The sequence below is a fragment of the Centruroides sculpturatus genome, unplaced genomic scaffold, assembly GCF_000671375.1.
Source record: "Centruroides sculpturatus isolate CEXI.00-Female unplaced genomic scaffold, Cexi_2.0 scaffold1136, whole genome shotgun sequence".
NCBI lineage: Eukaryota > Metazoa > Arthropoda > Arachnida > Scorpiones > Buthidae > Centruroides > Centruroides sculpturatus.
Window position 1 is genome coordinate 97,917 of NW_019385375.1, and position 20,188 is coordinate 118,104.

The 20,188-nt window shown below is 32.7% G+C and overlaps 1 protein-coding gene across 1 annotated transcript; it reads left to right on the top strand.

Moving 5' to 3' along the window:
• The first annotated feature begins 2,426 nt into the window (after window positions 1–2,426).
• LOC111638299 (zinc finger protein 224-like) lies at window positions 2,427–19,714 on the top strand. The gene is made up of 8 exons (XM_023383986.1): window positions 2,427–3,271; window positions 4,820–4,966; window positions 5,054–5,238; window positions 7,802–7,886; window positions 11,938–12,089; window positions 13,763–13,826; window positions 14,552–15,528; window positions 19,640–19,714. Exons 3-8 carry the CDS (start codon window positions 5,080–5,082, stop codon window positions 19,712–19,714), a joined length of 1,512 nt encoding a protein of 503 aa, XP_023239754.1. The 5' UTR covers window positions 2,427–3,271; window positions 4,820–4,966; window positions 5,054–5,079.
• The last annotated feature ends 474 nt before the right edge of the window (window positions 19,715–20,188 follow it).

Below are 20,188 nucleotides of genomic sequence, written 5' to 3' on the forward strand. Positions count from 1 at the left end.
AAATCCCACAAAAATGTTAAANTTTAATACGTTTATAACATTTAAATATTACATCGACAAATAAATTTTAAAAATAATTCTTTTGATAAAAAAATATTCGATGTAACATAAATAATCAGTAATTACCGCATTGATAACCGGCTAAGGCAGGAAATGCCAATACTATGACGTCATAATTATCACTTACAAGCACGCCTTGGATACGATGGTCTCGGTTCTACGCACACTCGGTTTATCATACATCACGTGGGTTTCGTAGCTACAAACTATGAGGTGAGTTGGTGACGTGCTACCTGTTGACTTCTATTAACTTTGAGTGTACACCCCTTGTTTAATGCTACAACGCGAACAATACCAATGAGTTTACTTGCCTGCTTTTGTTAGGATTCTTTCATATTATGGCCAACTGATCTGACTTCACAAGCGTCTAGAGCAGTGTTCCGCAACCGGTGTGCTGCGGCACACTGATGTGCCGTCACATGGTGAAAGGTGTGACGTGAACTTTTACATATTCTGTTAATTTCAAATTTTATTTATATATTTTTATCACAGTTGTTGTGNCACTCGGTTTATCATACATCACGTGGGTTTCGTAGCTACAAACTATGAGGTGAGTTGGTGACGTGCTACCTGTTGACTTCTATTAACTTTGAGTGTACACCCCTTGTTTAATGCTACAACGCGAACAATACCAATGAGTTTACTTGCCTGCTTTTGTTAGGATTCTTTCATATTATGGCCAACTGATCTGACTTCACAAGCGTCTAGAGCAGTGTTCCGCAACCGGTGTGCTGCGGCACACTGATGTGCCGTCACATGGTGAAAGGTGTGACGTGAACTTTTACATATTCTGTTAATTTCAAATTTTATTTATATATTTTTATCACAGTTGTTGTGTTTTTTATGCTGGTATTTCATTCTCTGCCGCAGCACTGAAGAAATAAGATGATATTTGTTTATTCTTTATTACAAGCCACGCATTTTTATGTATTCTAAAAAATTATATGAAAAAAAATTGCTCACAGGTGTTGATGTCTGTTTAATAACGATAATAATAGGTTAGTGGCATTACGTAATTCTATTAATCGTATCATATGGTACGTTTTTGAGAGGAATAACATTTTGGTGTGCCGTGTTGAGTCATGGGTGTGCCGCAGGTAGAAAAAGGTTGCAGAACACTGGTCTAGAGCAGGGGTCGGCAACCTGCGGCTCGCGAGCCACATGCGGCTCTTTGGATGTGAAGCTGCGGCTNCATCGAAATTTAATAGCATCAATTCCCTAAATGAAAGGAGAAAACCTAGAAAAAGACTGACGATGTAACAACGTGTTTGCCAGACGAGTGATAAAAACGAGGTGGGTTCTAGGAACAATATTTGTTTATCTTATATCACGTGGGTTTCGTAGCTACAAACTATGACGTGAGTTGGTGACGCAATACCTGTTGACTTCTATTAACTTTAAGTGTACTGTAACCCCTTGTTTACTGCTACAACGCGAATAATAGCAATGAGTTTACTTGCCTTCTTTTTTAGGGCTCTTTCATATTATGGCCAACTGTGTGACTCCACAAGCGTCTAGAGCACTGCTCTATATTACGGCGAACAGCGCAGTCGGTCGACAGACAGGTCGTTCCAGTTCGACAGATTTAAAAAGTTGAATAATTTGTAATCGGTCGGAGCAGTCGGTCATAGTGTGAAATAGGCCTTACTCGCCGTGAATTTATTGTGAATATTTATTAATTGATATCGGTTGATGACATTCTATTCACTTAAAAGAAGTGTTTCCTATTATATAAATTTTATTTATTAATTTATGTATTCAGGCAAATATAAGTTCAAACTCGACAATTTTAAAACCTGTTTAAAACAGATTGTTGACCCATACGAGAATATTGTAAACTGAGGAAATGACGATAAAAGTAGAACCAGAAAGAAATATTCAGAATTCACATTTAGTGGAGGTGGTGAAAAGTTTTAAGTTCTTTTAAAGAATTGCATACGGATTAAAAAATATCTTGTACAAGAAAATAAAATTTATACAATAGGAAACACTTACTTCTTTTACGTGAATAGACTGTCATCAACCGATATCAATTAATAAATATTCACAATAAATTCACGGCGAGTAAGGCCTATTTCACACTATGACCGACTGCTCCGACCGATTACAAATTATTCAACTTTTTAAATCTGTCGAACTGGAACGACCTGTCTGTCGACCGACTGCGCTGTTCGCCGTAATATAGAGCAGTGCTCTAGACGCTTGTGGAGTCACACAGTTGGCCATAATATGAAAGAGCCCTAAAAAAGAAGGCAAGTAAACTCATTGCTATTATTCGCGTTGTAGCAGTAAACAAGGGGTTACAGTACACTTAAAGTTAATAGAAGTCAACAGGTATTGCGTCACCAACTCACGTCATAGTTTGTAGCTACGAAACCCACGTGATATAAGATAAACAAATATTGTTCCTAGAACCCACCTCGTTTTTATCACTCGTCTGGCAAACACGTTGTTACATCGTCAGTCTTTTTCTAGGTTTTCTCCTTTCATTTAGGGAATTGATGCTATTAAATTTCGATGACTTAAGGTCGTTGAAGTGGAGAGTTAATGGAGTCGTATATATTTCCATTGGGGTGAATGCACTCATAGGGCGCGGTGACACAAACACATTTTCGCCGCACGACTGCACAAGTACCCTACTTACATTTCGGCGTATCCATACAGTATTCAAGATGGCAAACGATACCGACACTTCCGTTATCCACGTGTTTACAAATTTTGTTTCGTACGGCTCGCTTTATTTAACTAGAAGATTTTGAATGACAGATATTTTTTTGGATCGAGAAGAACTGGTGTACAAAATACGCTTATTCCTCGATGAAGATCTGTCGATGAACAATACTATTTCGACTAACATTCGTTTGGATTTTCCTTTAAATTAAATTATATGTCATTATTTTCGTAGAATTTGTGTTAAATTTATTATCTTTTCTTTATTTAATGTCATTCATCTATAAGAAGCTGACTTTTAAGGGAAATAAGTTAATTGCGCGTCAGGAAATGCCTAGAGACTAATCATATGTGGGTTGTGGCGACGAAGGCAGAGACGACAAGTGTGTTACATGTCCCGTTTATTTTAACACCAAAAGCCATTTTAAAACCAGTTTAGCCATTAAAACCCCACGTGATATTATTTTCTCACGTGACTACCAGACGAACCGTTATTGGCTGATAGAAACGCGTCATGGCGGACTTAATGACGACTTTACTCGTAAGTTTTTATAAAACTCATCCTTTAATGTTTTTTTCATTTTATAGTATTTAAAAACATTAAATATGATAAAGTCATATTTGCTAACGCTCATATTATGTATGAGCGTCAGCAAAATTTCAAATGTTGCCGAGAAAGTTGCGTGACTGGTTGCTAGTTTATTCTACTATCGAATTTTCCTTTCGAATGGAGAAAGAGAGAGAGAGTTTACAGAATAACTTAAATATAATATACCTTTAACGTTTAACAATTATTTTTTAAATCGGAGATTTAAAAAATAATTTCTGTTCGTCTTCGAATCTTTTCTTTTTCTTTTTTTTTCCTGTGTGACGGAGGTTTAGGAATTTTAGCAGCTACTCTGTCTTTCACAAATGAGGTCACCCTCACACAGGGAACTGACCTGTGTGAGGGTGACCTCATTTTTAAGCGCAGAACTCCTCCAACCTCTGCGCAAAACAGTCCAACTTCCGACACGTATCGGAAGTTGGACTGTTTGGCGCAGCAGTTTCTAAAGTGAGCGCAACGCCCCCCTGTAAATGGCTAATAAATCTATAAGAGGGTAAAAAGAAACAGGGGCCGCTCGAAGCAAAGTATTGGACGGTGACCGTAGGCAAAGGTTGGGGTCACTGACAATCTTTTTCTTAATTTTTTTAAAACGGGTGTGAAGGACATTGCTTTTAATGATTTCAAGATTTGGAGAACAATACGGTAAGGACACAAGGTGTGAATTTCATAGAAAAGTTTTTCCTAAAAATATTTTCAGGTCTTTCTCACACAAGGAAAAATGAATTAGAGGGCGTTGGTGTACATTAACAAAATAGAAAGTTTTCCTTTAATTTCGTTTTATAAAAATAGAGGAAAATATCGAACAAATATAACAAACTTTTGTTAAAAGTAAATTATAAACCCTGGGTCCTCACATAATATTAATTTTGCATCGAATTTTCTGAATTAATTATACTATTTTTAATTAATTGCAACTGTCGTTTCTTTCCGCATAACTATTAGAAATGATTTTAGTGCTGTTTCGCCCAAAAGATATTCAAATTTATATTCATTTTTATATTTTAGTAGTTTTATTTATTCATTTTATAAATTTACCTGCTTTTTAATTTTTTTAAATTTTATCTTTTAATTATAAGATAGTTCACATTGAACTATCAGGAGGAAATCTACATAGGGACTAATAAAACTAAAGCCCTGGCCCCAAAGTGTCAATGGCGTACAAAAATTGAATTATAATNTGGCCCCAAAGTGTCAAGGGCGTACAAAAATTGAATTATTATAAAAAATTTTAATACGTTTTTATTAACATTTCATAAATATATTTCAACTTTGATTTTGATGTTATTATTAATAAATTTCAATCCTTAATTTAAAAATTCTAATTTGACCAAAAACGGGGTGCTGTTGTAATCGAATAAGCCCTAGGCCCCGAAAAACCTTGATAGGCTTCTGTACCTAGTATAATGTAAACCGGAAAGCTTCTAGATTTTAAGAATATGATTAAATATTTTATTTTTTGTTTCTTACTATAAACATTTATAGGTACGTTTTAAGAACAACACTATTAGCTATATAACAAGTGATATTGTAGCGGAAAAGTGTCACGTGTTCTAGACACGTGCACAACTCCAGTTTCTTCCGTCAACCATGAAAGTGCATCCCTAATTTATTGCTACAACGGGAACAATAGTAATGAGTTTGCTTGTCTTTCCTTATTGTTTGCCCTAAATTTCGAATGAATATTAATTAATTAATTAATTCTTGGATTGAATACAGATTTCTGACATACGAGAATATCGTAAATGGAGAAAATGAAGATAAAACAAGAGTTAGAAACGAAATATTCGGACTTCACAATTGAACGAAACGAAGAAAAATTTGAAGTTGATTTAAAGAATTTCAAGAAAAAATTTAATACAGATGTGAAGTGTTATAAAACAATTAAATCAGAACCATTACAGGTGAGTGAAAAATATTTTATCTTAAGATCGTAGTGCTGCTTTAAGGACGAAAAAAAACAAGTGAGAAATAGAAAAAATATTTCTTAAAACAGTATATAATGGTTCCACGAACTTTAAACTAAGCTACGTTATTTTCGATTTCAACTAACAGTCATTTCGGCTTTTTACAATGAAATTTGACGTTTTAACCACGGTGTTCGTTCTAAAAAGGTTAATTTTTTTTTACTGACGGAATTTTGTGGTCCGACTGTCTTTAAAATTTTTTATATTGTTGTGTATACTTTAAGATGACTGGCAATTACCTGTTCCTATTATATGAAGTCACGTTGTCGTATATTTTGCTAAATATCGTAGGACATGGTGAAGATAAAGGAACGATATTCCGCAAGACAGTTTGTATATAAGGGGCATTGATGCTATTAACATTTAGTTGTGAAAGGTCAAGAGGATGAACAGATAAGAGAGTGGTCACGTGCACTGGCGCGCGGTGACACCTGATGATAGAAAAGCTGTGCCGACCCTAGATAGAATCATTGGAAGCGTTATACAACATTTTGGTGTGTAGCATCCACCAGCTCAACCGCGAGGTTGGTACTATGTGCGCATGCCCTTAATCTAGCTGCTTTACACCATTCAAATACTTTTTTCATGGAAGCTGTCCTGTATTCGACAATACGGCGCTTCCATTGGGAATAAGCATATACGAATTTATATTCGAATCTTATCATTTTTTCCAAATGTAGTTTAAAAATTCGTACTAAAATACTTAATGTGGTTATAATAAAATATCAATTATAATTAATTCAAAGTTAAAATATGAAAATAATCGCACTAGTTTATATTTTAGAAAACACAAAGAAAGAGGCGCTTCTACAGCTTCCATAGACGGCTAGACACTGGTCACGTGTCATATCCTTCCAGAGATCAGACTTAATGAAGATTTTACGTGTTACCATTTACAATGTTTTATAAACTTATCTCTATCCTAAAAATTAAGTCTATTGCTATTTTCTACTAATTAAACATATGTAAATTTTTTCAACATCTCTTAACACATGGCCATACATGTAATTCTATATATTTATTACGCTTAATAATTAGAAAGTGGTTTTCAAAATAAAATCTCATAACAGCCGGGAAAGTGACGCAACTCTTTGCTAGATTTTTTATTTCTTCGGGATCAGTAACTATAATTGTACAGTAACTATACTCTTGCTTAGACAAGTTACGCGTTATTCAGAGAAATTTTGTAGTTTGATTGAAAGTAGCTGCTATTGCTTCATTTCATGCTTAATTCTACATAATATTTTGAACGCATCTACTTTTGTACCTATAAATTTATATTTCAGGTTTGTGTAGTTTGAGTTTAGTGTATTATATTTGTAGAATCAATGATATTTAAGCTGTAAGATATGAAAATGTGTTGGAGACTTTTAACTCCAATCAGGCCTAAGCAGTAGTAGAATTCGACTCGCGATCTTTCTGATTTTCGACCAATTGCTTTGGAGATTGACAGTGATCGAGAGATTAATTATCTCAAAATAAGAAACATGAAGTTATCTCTCATCGAAAAAATCTAGAAACGAGTTGCGTAACTTTTCCGGCAAAAATCTTCAAAATTGTTTGTGGCATAATCTGTTAGGAAATTTTATTTAAAAACCTGTTTATATTATTAGTCATAATAAAATGGCAAAACCTTCATATTTTTAAACATTTTTTTGGGATTCAGGAAGTCTTAAAACGTGGAGTTTTCCAAAAGCTGAGGGTCAAATTTGACACGATTTTTATGCTTTCGCTTCTTATACGCATTAGAAGATCCGAAATTAACTTATTACAATTGCGAAAAGGAAAAGTCAATCAACGAGAAGATATTTATTGTGACATTTTCACAATGCCGGGCTGCAATTTTTCATTATACTATTATTTTATTTAACTTAAATTATATATGCTCTTCATCTGAAATAAGTAGTGTATATTATTAAACTTGGCCGTGTACATTATAAATTTCCTGTTAGTAATAGTGTCGTGACGTTTACGTATCTAACTTCTTTCAGAGGAAACTTTCTGAATCTAACTTCCGATGTGTATAGGAAGATCTTGCATAGTGAATCGATTAAATGTTCGACATGTGGTCTAGGCATACACCTATCGATCTATCTGTTGTCGAAATTAAGAAAAGACTGTCAAACAGTCGTACAGACTATGGAAAGTGGAAATTTATAAGTCTATTTTCGAATTGCTGTCCGATTCTTAATTAATAAACTATTGTTTACATATTCACATAGTATCATATGTTTTTAATTGGGCAGGAGGTTCCGATAAATTGTATACATACCTTTGCTAAAAAGAGGAATTCATGTTGTTTGAATTCAAAATTTTCGTTTGAAAGGTATTAAATAGATGACAAGCATTACTATTAAAAGAAAAGTAGTTAGTAAGCCATATTTTTAAAAAAATTATTTAGTAAGTGTATTTTTATGCTTTAGTTTAAATACTTTTTTTATTTGTTTTTCTATAAAGATCAACCAGTCTTTTAATATAACGTAATTATTTATTATTTCAGATAAATATTAAAGGTAAACCAATTTCCACAAACAATACAAACGGATCCACTATTTGGAGTCATTCTGGTTATAAAATCGAAAGAGGTAAGTCTTAATACTTTTAATATAATGAATGTAGCCTATATTCCTACTGATAAAAATAACACGTAATACAGAAATTTATATTCATATAAATGGAAATGATAACATTTGAAAAATGTTGCGAGTACGTCTTGTATAGTGAATAAGGATTTAAATAGAATTTAATATTATCAATAACATTTAATCCAGTTGACACATTTAAAATTGTCAATTCAATTGATCAGAATTTTACAATAGAAAAAACTCAAATTTAGATATTTTAGATTTTAATGAAACGAGCAATTATTTATTATGGCATCGTCACAATGCCGAGCTGCAAATGTTAATCACATTTTTAATGTATTTAATTTAAAATATATGTTCTTCATCTCAGATGAATAGTGGCTTGCCTCTTTACATTATATTTTTCCTTTGACAATGGAGTTGTGCCGGTCATTTATTAACTGTTTTCGGGAGAATAGTTTTTAATTGTACTAACGTGATTTTCGATCTTCACCAAAAGTTCGTACACAGTTAATCGATGTCTCGTTCTCCAATTCTTTCCGTATTATCTGATCTCGGATTTCATCTTCATCCGTTCTCGAGATTAAGAAAGGACTGACACACAGACAAACGACAGTGAGAATTTATAGGTCTCTAATTTTTTCATTTTACAGCCCAATTATATGATTAAATTAGAAACTTCTCAAAAACGTTCCTGGACTGAAGAAAGCTTTCAGCTAGTTGTAGAGCACGTTCGAACAGGAGGGAACTTAACAATACTTATACCGTGCTGTTACACTTACTATAAACTATTTCGTACAACTATGAAATAAATTTACTTTAGTTAAAGATATTCGAAAATTAATTTTATGCAATTATACTTGTTTTCTTATCACAATCCTTTAGGCATTTCACCGAAATACTCGGGGTGAGATGTATGAAATGTCAGACAGTGAAAAAGTCGTCATTGCAAACAGAATACATAATTATTTTTGATATACAGTACTTTAAAGTTTCATTTGAAAACATCTCAAGAATATGATATTTTCGTTAGAAGCTCCAAAACCAAATTATCGCGATAGTTTCTTTCATAAGCAAAATGTTAGACATCTCCCCACAATAATAAGCGTAGAGTCCAAACAATTAAGATGTGGGGCCGAGGGGGAAAGAAATAAAAAAAAAAACTAAGTTGACGATAATAGATGAAATATATCGTCATCGTCTCCCTTGCCGTTTGGATTGCCGAGCGGTAACAATCAACGACATGTGGAAGCAGTTGAGTCAGATATAGATGCTTTGTTTACAAACAACACAACCGTTTATTAAACACAAAAGGAGCTTACAAGATTTCCGCGATCTTGGAAGTTCAACATCGGCTGCGGTCTCTGGGTCTTCCTCTCCTTTCCAAGATAGTCCCATTTTGAAAAAGTGTCCCTTGTTCGTGAATGAACAATTCCATCACGTCTCGACGACTCCGGGACGATGCGGTCGACTTCCGTTGATGGAAAGTTGTCGATCCGAGGTCGGGAGATGGAGACGATGATTGGTGCGAGACACACACACAACAATAGATTTGTCACTTAGAACTTTCGGGAGAAGAAGCCGTCGGTCGCGTCCTTGAATTTCCGGGGTTTTATCCGTTTTCTCTCAGATTCTCCTACCGATTGGTCTCTCCTCTTCACCTGATGACAATTCGAAGCCTTTCGGGGGCGCGGGAGAGGTCAAAATCGAAGTTTAATTCGATCTCCAACCGGAGATGGTCGACAGACTTACATTCTTCTATTGTTTAAAATTCTTCTATTGTCTAGCGTCGCGTTTTCATATCAAAAGTCTATTTCTAACTGCTATATTTTTTTCTTTAAAACAAAATTATTTTAACGCGAATTTTAGTGAGGGTTTTGACCTCTCAAGAGCCTCACAAGGAGTTGAAAGTTGAAACTTGGTACAGAGTTAGGGTACGTCACGAGAGTGTACACTAAAAAGGGATTTTTCGAAATTTTTTTTCGCGGGGGAGTGAGAGAGGATTAAGTCTTATCCTAAAAAATTTAAACTACCACTGTACTATTTTAAATGCGGATTTTTTTGTTTATCCTGCGTTTTAATAAGGCATGCCACTACAATGCACATTAAGAGCTTTAAGAAATTAAGAAATTTAAATATCGTTATTCCGGTATGATAAGCAGATATCTAAACATTATCTAATTAATTTCGGAAGGGGGAGAACCTAATTCTTGCAACCGTTGAAAAAGGGGAAGATTGGCTATAATGTATTGATAATAATCTTTGCTATCGTTACTTTTTGCCCAAGCAACGCCGGGCTCGTCTGCTAGTCTATAAATAAAACTCATTTCTACTTTCAAAATTCAGCCTTTCGCCATTTTAAAATAATAATATAAAACGACTTTTTACGTAAAATCTCACAATAAATGGCCTCATAACCAATTGTAACATTTTTTCTGATAAATTCCGTAACTCTGCCAGATTTTGTTACTTTTCAAATCAAACTCAAAGTAATTATGTGCATTACACATTTTTTATTACTTATGAGTACCGGTACAACAGTGCAAATAAATTAATCATCGTTAACGAACTCGAAACATAAACATATCATTCATTAGCTCCATCCAAATTATTTTTTTATTTTAGTTATTAAGTACCTGTACATATAATATTAATTTAAGAGTAAGCAAAGCATCCTGAAACCATATCTAATTGAATAGAGACTGTATTAATCACGCAGTAAATGCTATCTGTTGATCTATGTACTAAACAATATGTGTTTCTAAGGAATGTTAAAATATTTCTTCACAGGATATTTCTTCACCCAGAATACACGTGAAAATAAATCTATGTACACTTAGTTTATACTTAAGCAAAAAAAGTTTTTATTGCATATACATTTATATATTATATATGAAACTAACTGTAACGGAGTGACACGCAGATACGTAACGCACTATACAATACATCGTACGTAAAGTTATCAACGTCGACAAATAGAATTTTCTAAGATAGTTTTTGCTAATCGAGGTCAGAATGTCCAGAAATGGGAAAACACTAGAATATCGAACTTTGATTAACATAACTTTTTTGTGATATTTTACAACATATACGAGAATAAATTGTGAAATGTAATAATTGTGCATTTCTAATTGAAAATTTTTAAATCCGTAATTATTTAACTCTTTAACTAAGTTTTTCTTTCTCGGCTGTTATATATAACAGAAGGGAAATCTGTCAAAAAATAATTCCCTTAAACATTTTCATTTTTAAAGTTAAGATAGCTTAAAACGTCGAGAAAAAAAAATGGTAATTTCTTGTATGCATAAATGTCAGGGTGTGTGGAGAAGCAAAATGATTTTCTCCAAGCTTTTTAAAGTTTAATAATTAGAGTGCTTTTTTTCGAAAATTTCTTAAATTTAGAAGGAAAGTTTGTTTATTAACGGGATTGATGCTTTTAAGTTTTTGGGATTAAAGTTCGAGGGGTTAAAGAGATAATGCGGGTCGTGTCTATATTCAGTAGGGTTGGACATAATAACGAGTTTACTCATTTTCTCATTTACAACTTTTTTTAAGTCATCTTTATCCGCAAAATCAAGCTTTTTTTTATTGTATAATAGTTAAAAATTATAAAATATTTTAAACAAAATATCATAAGAGATGGCACCAAACGTAATTTTAAATGTNCTTTTTTTAAGTCATCTTTATCCGCAAAATCAAGCTTTTTTTTATTGTATAATAGTTAAAAATTATAAAATATTTTAAACAAAATATCATAAGAGATGGCACCAAACGTAATTTTAAATGTATCTGGAAAAGTTAAGCACTCATTGCTGGTTTATTTCATAAGAAAAAAAGTTTCTAATTATATTTATTATAATTTGTCTCACACATACTTCAATTCGCCATGACTCATAGCTACTTTTCGACTTGTAATCAGAAATAAATGATGTAGTGAAATATAGAATTAAATATTGTTATGTTAATTAATGAGAATGTACTCGGTTTTATTTTATATTTCAAGTTTTTCTTAGAATTCTTTAACACAAAAACTTTGTAAATTCCACTTCAGATATCAAGAAAGAAGAAGTAAAAAGAAACTGTGATGTAAAACATGGTATAAAAACAGAATGTAAAGTTGTTTTGAAAAAATTGAAATTTGAATTAAAGACTGAAGATTGTAAAGAAGTTGTTCATCTTCCAGATGATAATGAACAGGTAATGGTGAGTAATACAAATTACCGTGAGATTTTAATTTTAACTTAACTTTCTGCATGTTTGAAAACATAGCTCAATATCACTAATATAAAATTATGCTTTGAATGAAGGTGTATTCTATATTAAATAAAAAATATGTATTATATAAGAAAAAAATTTAACAACGAGTTGGGTAAGTTTCCTGGCTGTTAAAAAATTTTATTTAAAAAATAACATTTATACAGTATTACTAATGTTAATAAAAAAGTAAAATTGTCTATGGCGCCATATGTTATAAAAACTCTCTATAATTTTAATTATTATAAAGTGAAGAAATGTGTAATTTTAATGGTAGAAATTAATTTCACGAAAAATTATAAATGTAACCACAAATAAAATATTCATTATGTTCGACACTACTGGAGATTTTGCATGTTACCATTTTTTATCTCTTTATCCCTCGACGTTTCTTTACAAAAATTTAATGCGCCTTATACACAACGTACGGTAAAAATTTCGTTTTTTTAACTCCTGTCAACTATACGGAATTATCGCAAAAACATACCAGTAAATTCTTATCGGTTGGGTTAAGTTATAAATCTACTCGTAATCGAAATATCTAGTGGGCAGGCGGCTAACAGCCCAAAACCAGTCCCGGATAGAATTGGAAGCGTTATATGTGTAGCATCAACCCAAGGTCGTAGGCTTCCACCGGCTAAACCGGGTGAGGTTGGTGCTCTGTAAAGCGCATACGCAAATCTCGCTTTTCGTAATCTAAAAATACAGGAGATTCCACTCCGCCACTAATATTCTAATACATAATAGCAATTTTTTTCCACGTGTAGTATAGAAATTTGTAATAAGACACATAATGCGGTTATAATAAAATATTGTGCGATTATTTTCATATAATTAAAATTAATATTTATTTATTTTTTAGAGAATACGATGGAAGCGGCGCTTCCAACGCTTCTAATGACGGCACGCCACTGCTCGCGTGATATTTTTTTACGCGAAAGACTAAACAATTTCTACATAAATTACACAAGATGATTAATTAATTCTAATGAAAATTTTCAATATGTATATATCAAATTATAGGTATTAAATCATCATCTGTGTAGTGACTTTCATATTACTTTTCCGGCTGCTATATAGGCCCATAACACAGGAAAAGTGTGACGATTGTTCAAAAATTGAACCCCTAAGATTTAAGGTGTCCACCTTAAAACGTCGAAAAATGCAAAAAATCCGTGGGCTTTTTCTGTATGTATGGATGTCAGTATATGTGCTTGTGTGTGTTTATGTGGAGCACGATGTTTTTTCACTCTGTTTGAAGATTAATAACTCCTGTGCTTTATGTCGAAAATTTCTGAAATTTATCAGGGAAGATTGGGTTATTAAGGGAATTGAGGCTATTAAATTTTTGTGACAAAGTCGAGGGAGCGTGGATATGGACGGATAGGATTCGTGTGTATCTCCAGTAGGGTCGGATTTAATGACTATTTTACTGATTATTACTGATTTTACTGATTTATAATCATTTAAAATATCATAATTCATTTAAAAAACGTTTTATAAAAATGGCGCCACCAAAATTTTAAATGTTGCTAGGAAAGTTAAGCAACTCGTTACTGGTTTATACGTCATAAGTGATTATTAGTACTGTAGTTGTCATGTATTGCTTTTATATTGTTTAGCCTGTCAACAATGAATTCTTCACTCCGGACGAAAACTTTAACAGGAATGAAATGAATATTCAAAGTAAGTAATATGTTACTTAGTTCAGACTTTATATTTGTATTATTTAGCAAGCAGCTGATGAAATGCATTCAAGTTTCAACTGTCATACATTTAGCTGAGATTAGATATTTGAGAGTTAATGATATAAGTAAGTAAATATTTGCGACGTGTTAGTAAATCTTAAAATCAATGTACAGATTTACTGAACACACGCTCAAATTATCGTATTCTGATTCAGAAAATCCGCCGACTTTTTCTCTTTTCTCAAAATCCGTAATCTTTTGTTATGTGGTTTCTATTCTTTTACACTTATGATTTTCCCCTCTCTCTAAAAGCACACGATTTCTGCCCGTTTTTACGAATCCCACTTGAAAAACAACTAAATAAATAATATAATTAAAAACAGATATATTGGAAAATGTAATTTTTCACATTCATTTGGGCTCACCAGTGGCCAAGCGGTTCCATTCCCTGAATATCGGGAGTTCGGTCGTGGGTACGCGCTTCGCCAGGTCCCTTAGTCTCGAGTATTTCGTGTTACATCGCGCAACGCGTTGAAGATGTCACATGGTACCATCTCTCACTCTGACGTCAAATTAGTAACCTCGAGTTAAATGAAAAACATAGGTATACTATACGTATTATACCAATTATATAATTTAAGCGCTAATATTTTAATATTGAAGCTATATTGTGTTCATTGAAATATCATCGATATTTCATTATGTCATTTTTTAAACTTTCAGTTGAGGAGGAAGAGCAAAATCAGGAATACGATATTCAGCAAAATTCAGAAAAACAAAAACATTTTAAATGTAATATCAAAACAAAGATATACGTTCCTTCGACTAGAAAACGCAATACAATTCATGATATAATTAAAAGAAAATACTTCAAGATTTTGTTTTCATCTTATTCTAAACAGGAATTTACGTGTGATTTATGTAAAAAGACTTTTACAAATAAGAGAATATTAGAAACACATCTGTTCTGTCATATTAGAAAAAAACCATTTCGCTGCACAACGTGCAATAAGAGGTTTTGCTGGCAATTTCTTTTGCGAAGACACATAAAAGAGCACAATACTGGAAATGAAAACGAAATCTCTCTTAGGAATTTACTTTTGCAGCCATCTAGGAATGAAATGAAGTCATCTCCAAGAAATGGTAAAGTTCATGCCTGCAAGATATGTGGAAAAGAATGTAAGCTTAAAAACAGTTTGTTACGTCATAAACTAACGCATAGTGAAGATCGTCCTTTCAAATGCGATATTTGCAATAAGAGTTTTAAATGTAAAAATCAGGTGAAAAAGCATCAGAAAACTCATAGTGATGAACGTAACTATTCTTGTGAAATATGTAACAAATATTTTAAAACAAAACAGTATTTGCGACAGCATAAACGTATTCATAGTAAAAAATCTAATATCAAACAGGAAAACGTGTATTGCGACATTTGTGGTAAGCGCGTTCCATATGGTAAGGGCCGTTTAGAGATACACAAGAGAATACACAAAACTTATGCCTGCAAAATATGTGGAAAAGATTTTAAGTGGAAATATATGTTGTTGCAACATCAACGAACGCATAGTGAAGACCGTCCTTTCAAATGCGATATTTGTAATATGAGCTTTAAATGGAAAGACCAAGTAAAAACTCATAAAAAAATCCATAGTGAAGAACGTCCTTTCAAATGCGATATTTGTAATAAAGCTTTCAAATGGGTAGGCCTATTAAAAAGGCATGAAAAAACACATANTATTTGTAATATGAGCTTTAAATGGAAAGACCAAGTAAAAACTCATAAAAAAATCCATAGTGAAGAACGTCCTTTCAAATGCGATATTTGTAATAAAGCTTTCAAATGGGTAGGCCTATTAAAAAGGCATGAAAAAACACATAGTGAAGAACGTCCTTTCAAATGCAATATTTGTAATAAGAGTTTTAAATGGGAATACCAACTAAAAAGCCATAACGAGACTCATACCGATGAACGTAACTATTATTGTCAGGTTTGTAACAGTTGTTTTAAAACAAAAAATCATTTAACAACTCATAAAAAAGTTCATAATAATGAATTTAACCATACTTGTCACATATGTAACAAAAGTTTTAATCGAAGTGTTTATTTAAAACAACATATTAATATACACAGCGATGAATACAAATATTCTTGTGACATATGTAACAAACATTTTAAAACAAAACACTATTTGGAAAGACATAAAGTAGTTCATAGTAATCAATTTGATTTTACTTGTCAGGTATGTAATAGAAGTTTTAAACGCAATTTTGATTTAAAACAGCATATTCGTAAGTACAGCAATAAATGCAAATATTCTTGTCATATGTGTAACAGATATTTTAAGACAAAACATTTATTGGAACAGCATAACATTATTCATAGCGATACAAAAAAGTATGTTTGTGACATATGTAAAAAAGATTACACCAATACAACTGCCTTAACCAGACATTGTCTCACTAAACATGAGAATATGTATGTATGCTATATTTGTAACAAGCCATTCAAGAGTGAAACTGCGCTAAAAGAACATTCGAAAATTCACATTGAAAAGTGTAATATTTGTAATAAAGAATTTGCAAGTAAACGCCACTTAATCAATCACCAAAAAATTCATTAAAACATAAAACAGTTTTGTTGTGACAAATGCAATACACTTTTTATCAATAATCATGTATTAATTAAAATGTCACGAAGACAATCACAAAAGAGACAATCTTCGTTACGTTTGTGAAGTATATTACAGTCGACCCCCTATAACACAATAGATACGTTTCGTTCTTTATGAATCCATTTTGTACGAGTCTTGCCAATCACAGCCCGACACGTGTGAAGTTTACAAACTACGGCTGTTTGAAAGGTTTTCTTCCATAAAATTAATCGATTTTAGAATAATTCGACTCAACATTTTTAAAATATGTATAATTTTTTGGGAATAATCCGTATAAACTATGCTATAAACAAAAAATTGTAGGATTACTTACCGAGTGTGCACCGTTCGACGTCGCCGTTGCTCAAGCTTGTTTTCGTCGCGGAGCAGCGCACCAAACGGCGGGCGATTTCTGATAAGTTAATTTTCTGCGAAAACTTCGTTGAACTTTGGAGACATCATTAATATAAACAATCTTTATGGCCGTTGAATAAGAAATGTTTCTTTTACAAGAAATGTATAAAATTACAGTACTGTATGACTTACGTTACCTAATTTACATCCTGTACAGACGATAGTAAACTCAATTTACCCGCCTAAACTCTCCGTAGCGTGGCGCTGGACGGCAGAAAGTAGTTCGGCTGCCCGATGACGTTTTACCGAATTATAGGAGATATTTTTATCATGTTTGTACGGATACCGTCGCAATTTTTTTGCCGTCTTATAGGAATCCGAACTATAGGAACCCGTGTTATAGGGGTCTACTGTACAAGAGATTTTATTTTAAAAGTCGTTTATTGAGCATTAACTCGTTCATCAGAACTAAGCGTATTTTTGTAGAAACTGTAAAAGCAGATTTTAAACAGAAACTAAATTGAAATTACATTTAAAATTTTTTTGTTTAGAAAGAAACCCCAAACAATTACCTAATCAATGTAATATATTTGAACAGCTTTTTACGTGTGGGAAAGTTTAATAATGAGATTCATTCTTACTGTGACATTTGTAAATAGAAATTTACAACAGAAATCGAATCCAAACTCATCAAGAATATGTTCATCCCACAAAAGATAAATAGCAATGCAAAATGTAAGAAGGCATTTAGAAAACGGATTGGATCAATTGGGCACATGAAAACAAATCCCAATTTACGCGTTAAGAAATGAGATATTTGTGTAAAAAATTCTCTTCAAATTACATTTTAAATATTCACGTGCGAAGTCATATTTCACAATGGAGTTGTTCTTGTGAAATGGTTGTTCTGTTGGAAATGGTAAAGATACTTAACATTATGAACAAAGTCGTATAAAGGAAAATAAATGTATTGTGTATGTTATCTTTGAAGAAAGATGTCAAGCTTTTAATTAAGCATTTTTGGCAAATAATGAATAATTTGTGAATAATAAAATATTGTAACAAATAGTCTATACTACTTGTTACTTTATTTTTTCTTGTTTCTTCTTAATTGGTTTATTACAGTATTAAAATAAATATATTTATTTGATCAAACGTTATTTCTTTCTCTTTCATATTTTAGTTACAAATATCTGTGATTAGGAATAATATAAATCTAAAAAAATAAATTTAACAAAACATATTTGAGGTGAGGTAGTAGACAAGATTACATGGCGGTGTCCTGTAACCGAGTTTATCACGGTTCTGCATTCTGGTTGGTTCAAACTTATCACGTGATATTAAAATCGTTCATATATGGGCCCGATGGCCGAGCGGTCGATGTTGTAATATACGGCCTTGAGGAACCCGAAATCGAATCTGGACGAGTCGAAATAATCCAGGAATATTTCGGTATTTGATCTTATCGGGTATGTCGATTTCTTTTTTTTCATTACCCGGCTGCCCTATTGTGGGCTTGACGGAACTTATAATGGGCTTGCAAAAAGAGGTCCTCTTAATGCTCACAAATTTGAAAGAGTTTTAAAAAATCCATAACATAAATCGCGTAGGGGAAAAGTCGGCACCTTTCTTTGTACAGCCATTTTTAGATTTATATTTACGAAAATATACCCACGGAACCGCAAGTCAGCATTTTGTATAAAAAAATTACTTTTTTTTTAAATGAAAGCAGGAAATCATCGTTCCTCTGGAAAATCACTTTATTGTGTAAAAGAAAATCAAAATATTGGTTATTGAAGACTTCGTGAAGAAGTTCACAAAATTGCCGATGATAAAGTGATTTAATTATTATTTTGTTCACAATTTGTATAACCAGGATCGAAACTAATGTTACTGTTTTTCATAATATTGTCCATAAATAATGTTATTACTTGTTTCGGAAAGGTTTGTGAACAAACAACATTTCGATGATTTCAATGTATGACATAGCGATGCTTCTTGGAGACCCTAATGCTAAAATAGACAGAGTGGTGCTTCCAACCCACTATAGGAAAGGAGACCCTGCATAAGACAGCCAATGATAATAGAGAGCGACTTGTCAACTTAGCCAGCGCTAGAAATCTAATAGAGTAGAGTTTCGAAAACTCGGCCTAATGTGGACCGAAGGGTAGCCGAGTTTGTGAAAATGCCGAGTTATCGGGAATGGGGTTAAAAAAGGATAAGTATGCGTTTTCCTCAGAAAATATTGTACTGTACTTGTATGTATTGTTTGCTTGAGAATACAACAGACAATAAACTGCCCAAATATCCTTAAACAAAGGAAAAGTACGTCCTTTATGAAGGCATAGAGCCTTTACTACATAAAATGAAAATTAATGAATTTACTTGATAAGACAGACCTCAGAAAAATACTCTATGAGACATAAAGCTGTCTATGATGAAAATTAATTATTTAAGGGTATTTTTGCCCTGCCAGTGTGTGGCCGAGTTATCTGGAGTGCCGGGTTAGCGAGTGTCGAGTTTTCGAGGCTCTACTGTAATCCATAGTACTAATTTCCCTAGAAAAGACATTCACAAACAAACATGGATATTTCCAGATGGCAAAGCTAGGAACCAAATAGAACATATACTCGTTAACTGGAGATACCGTAATAGCATAAAAACACAGTCTCAGATGAGCAGAAGTAGGAATAGATAACTTCCTGTTGAGAGCCAGTATGAAAGTAAAACTCCATGTAATGACGAAGGACAAGCAAAACCATCGTTATTCATACGATGTACATAAACTCAAAGATAATGACAATAGGCCAGAAAGAAATACCAGAAAGAAATAGGAAAAGTTTTAGAATTGAATACGATAAAAGAGATGGAAATGGACTAATCCAGGAAAGAATGTGCACATCCATCTTAGAAATAATCATAAAAACCTTAACTAGAGAATACAGACAAAAAAAAAAAAAACATGGTTTAACAGCATATGTGAAGAAGTGGTAAATAAAAAAAAAAGTAAGAATGAATTGGCGGGACAACCTAGAAGACCTACACATCAAAAACGAATAAGATGAGGCATGAAAACATTCTAAGAAGACTATTAGACAGCAGAAAAGGAAATTTCTGCTGTCTAATAGCAGAATTTTAAAGAGACAATCATTTGCAAGCAAGAGAAAACGTCATCTCGAAAAACAAAATGACCGCTACCGATTTTCCGTCGTTAACCGTGTTTATTTATTTATTCAGAAAGAAATATACGTCAAAAAGAAAACGATGCTGGGTGAGAAAAATATTAAAAATCCGTAATTATAACATTTTCTCTATTGCGTGAGAAAGTTTCCGTAGCCATCTTGAAAATAACAAG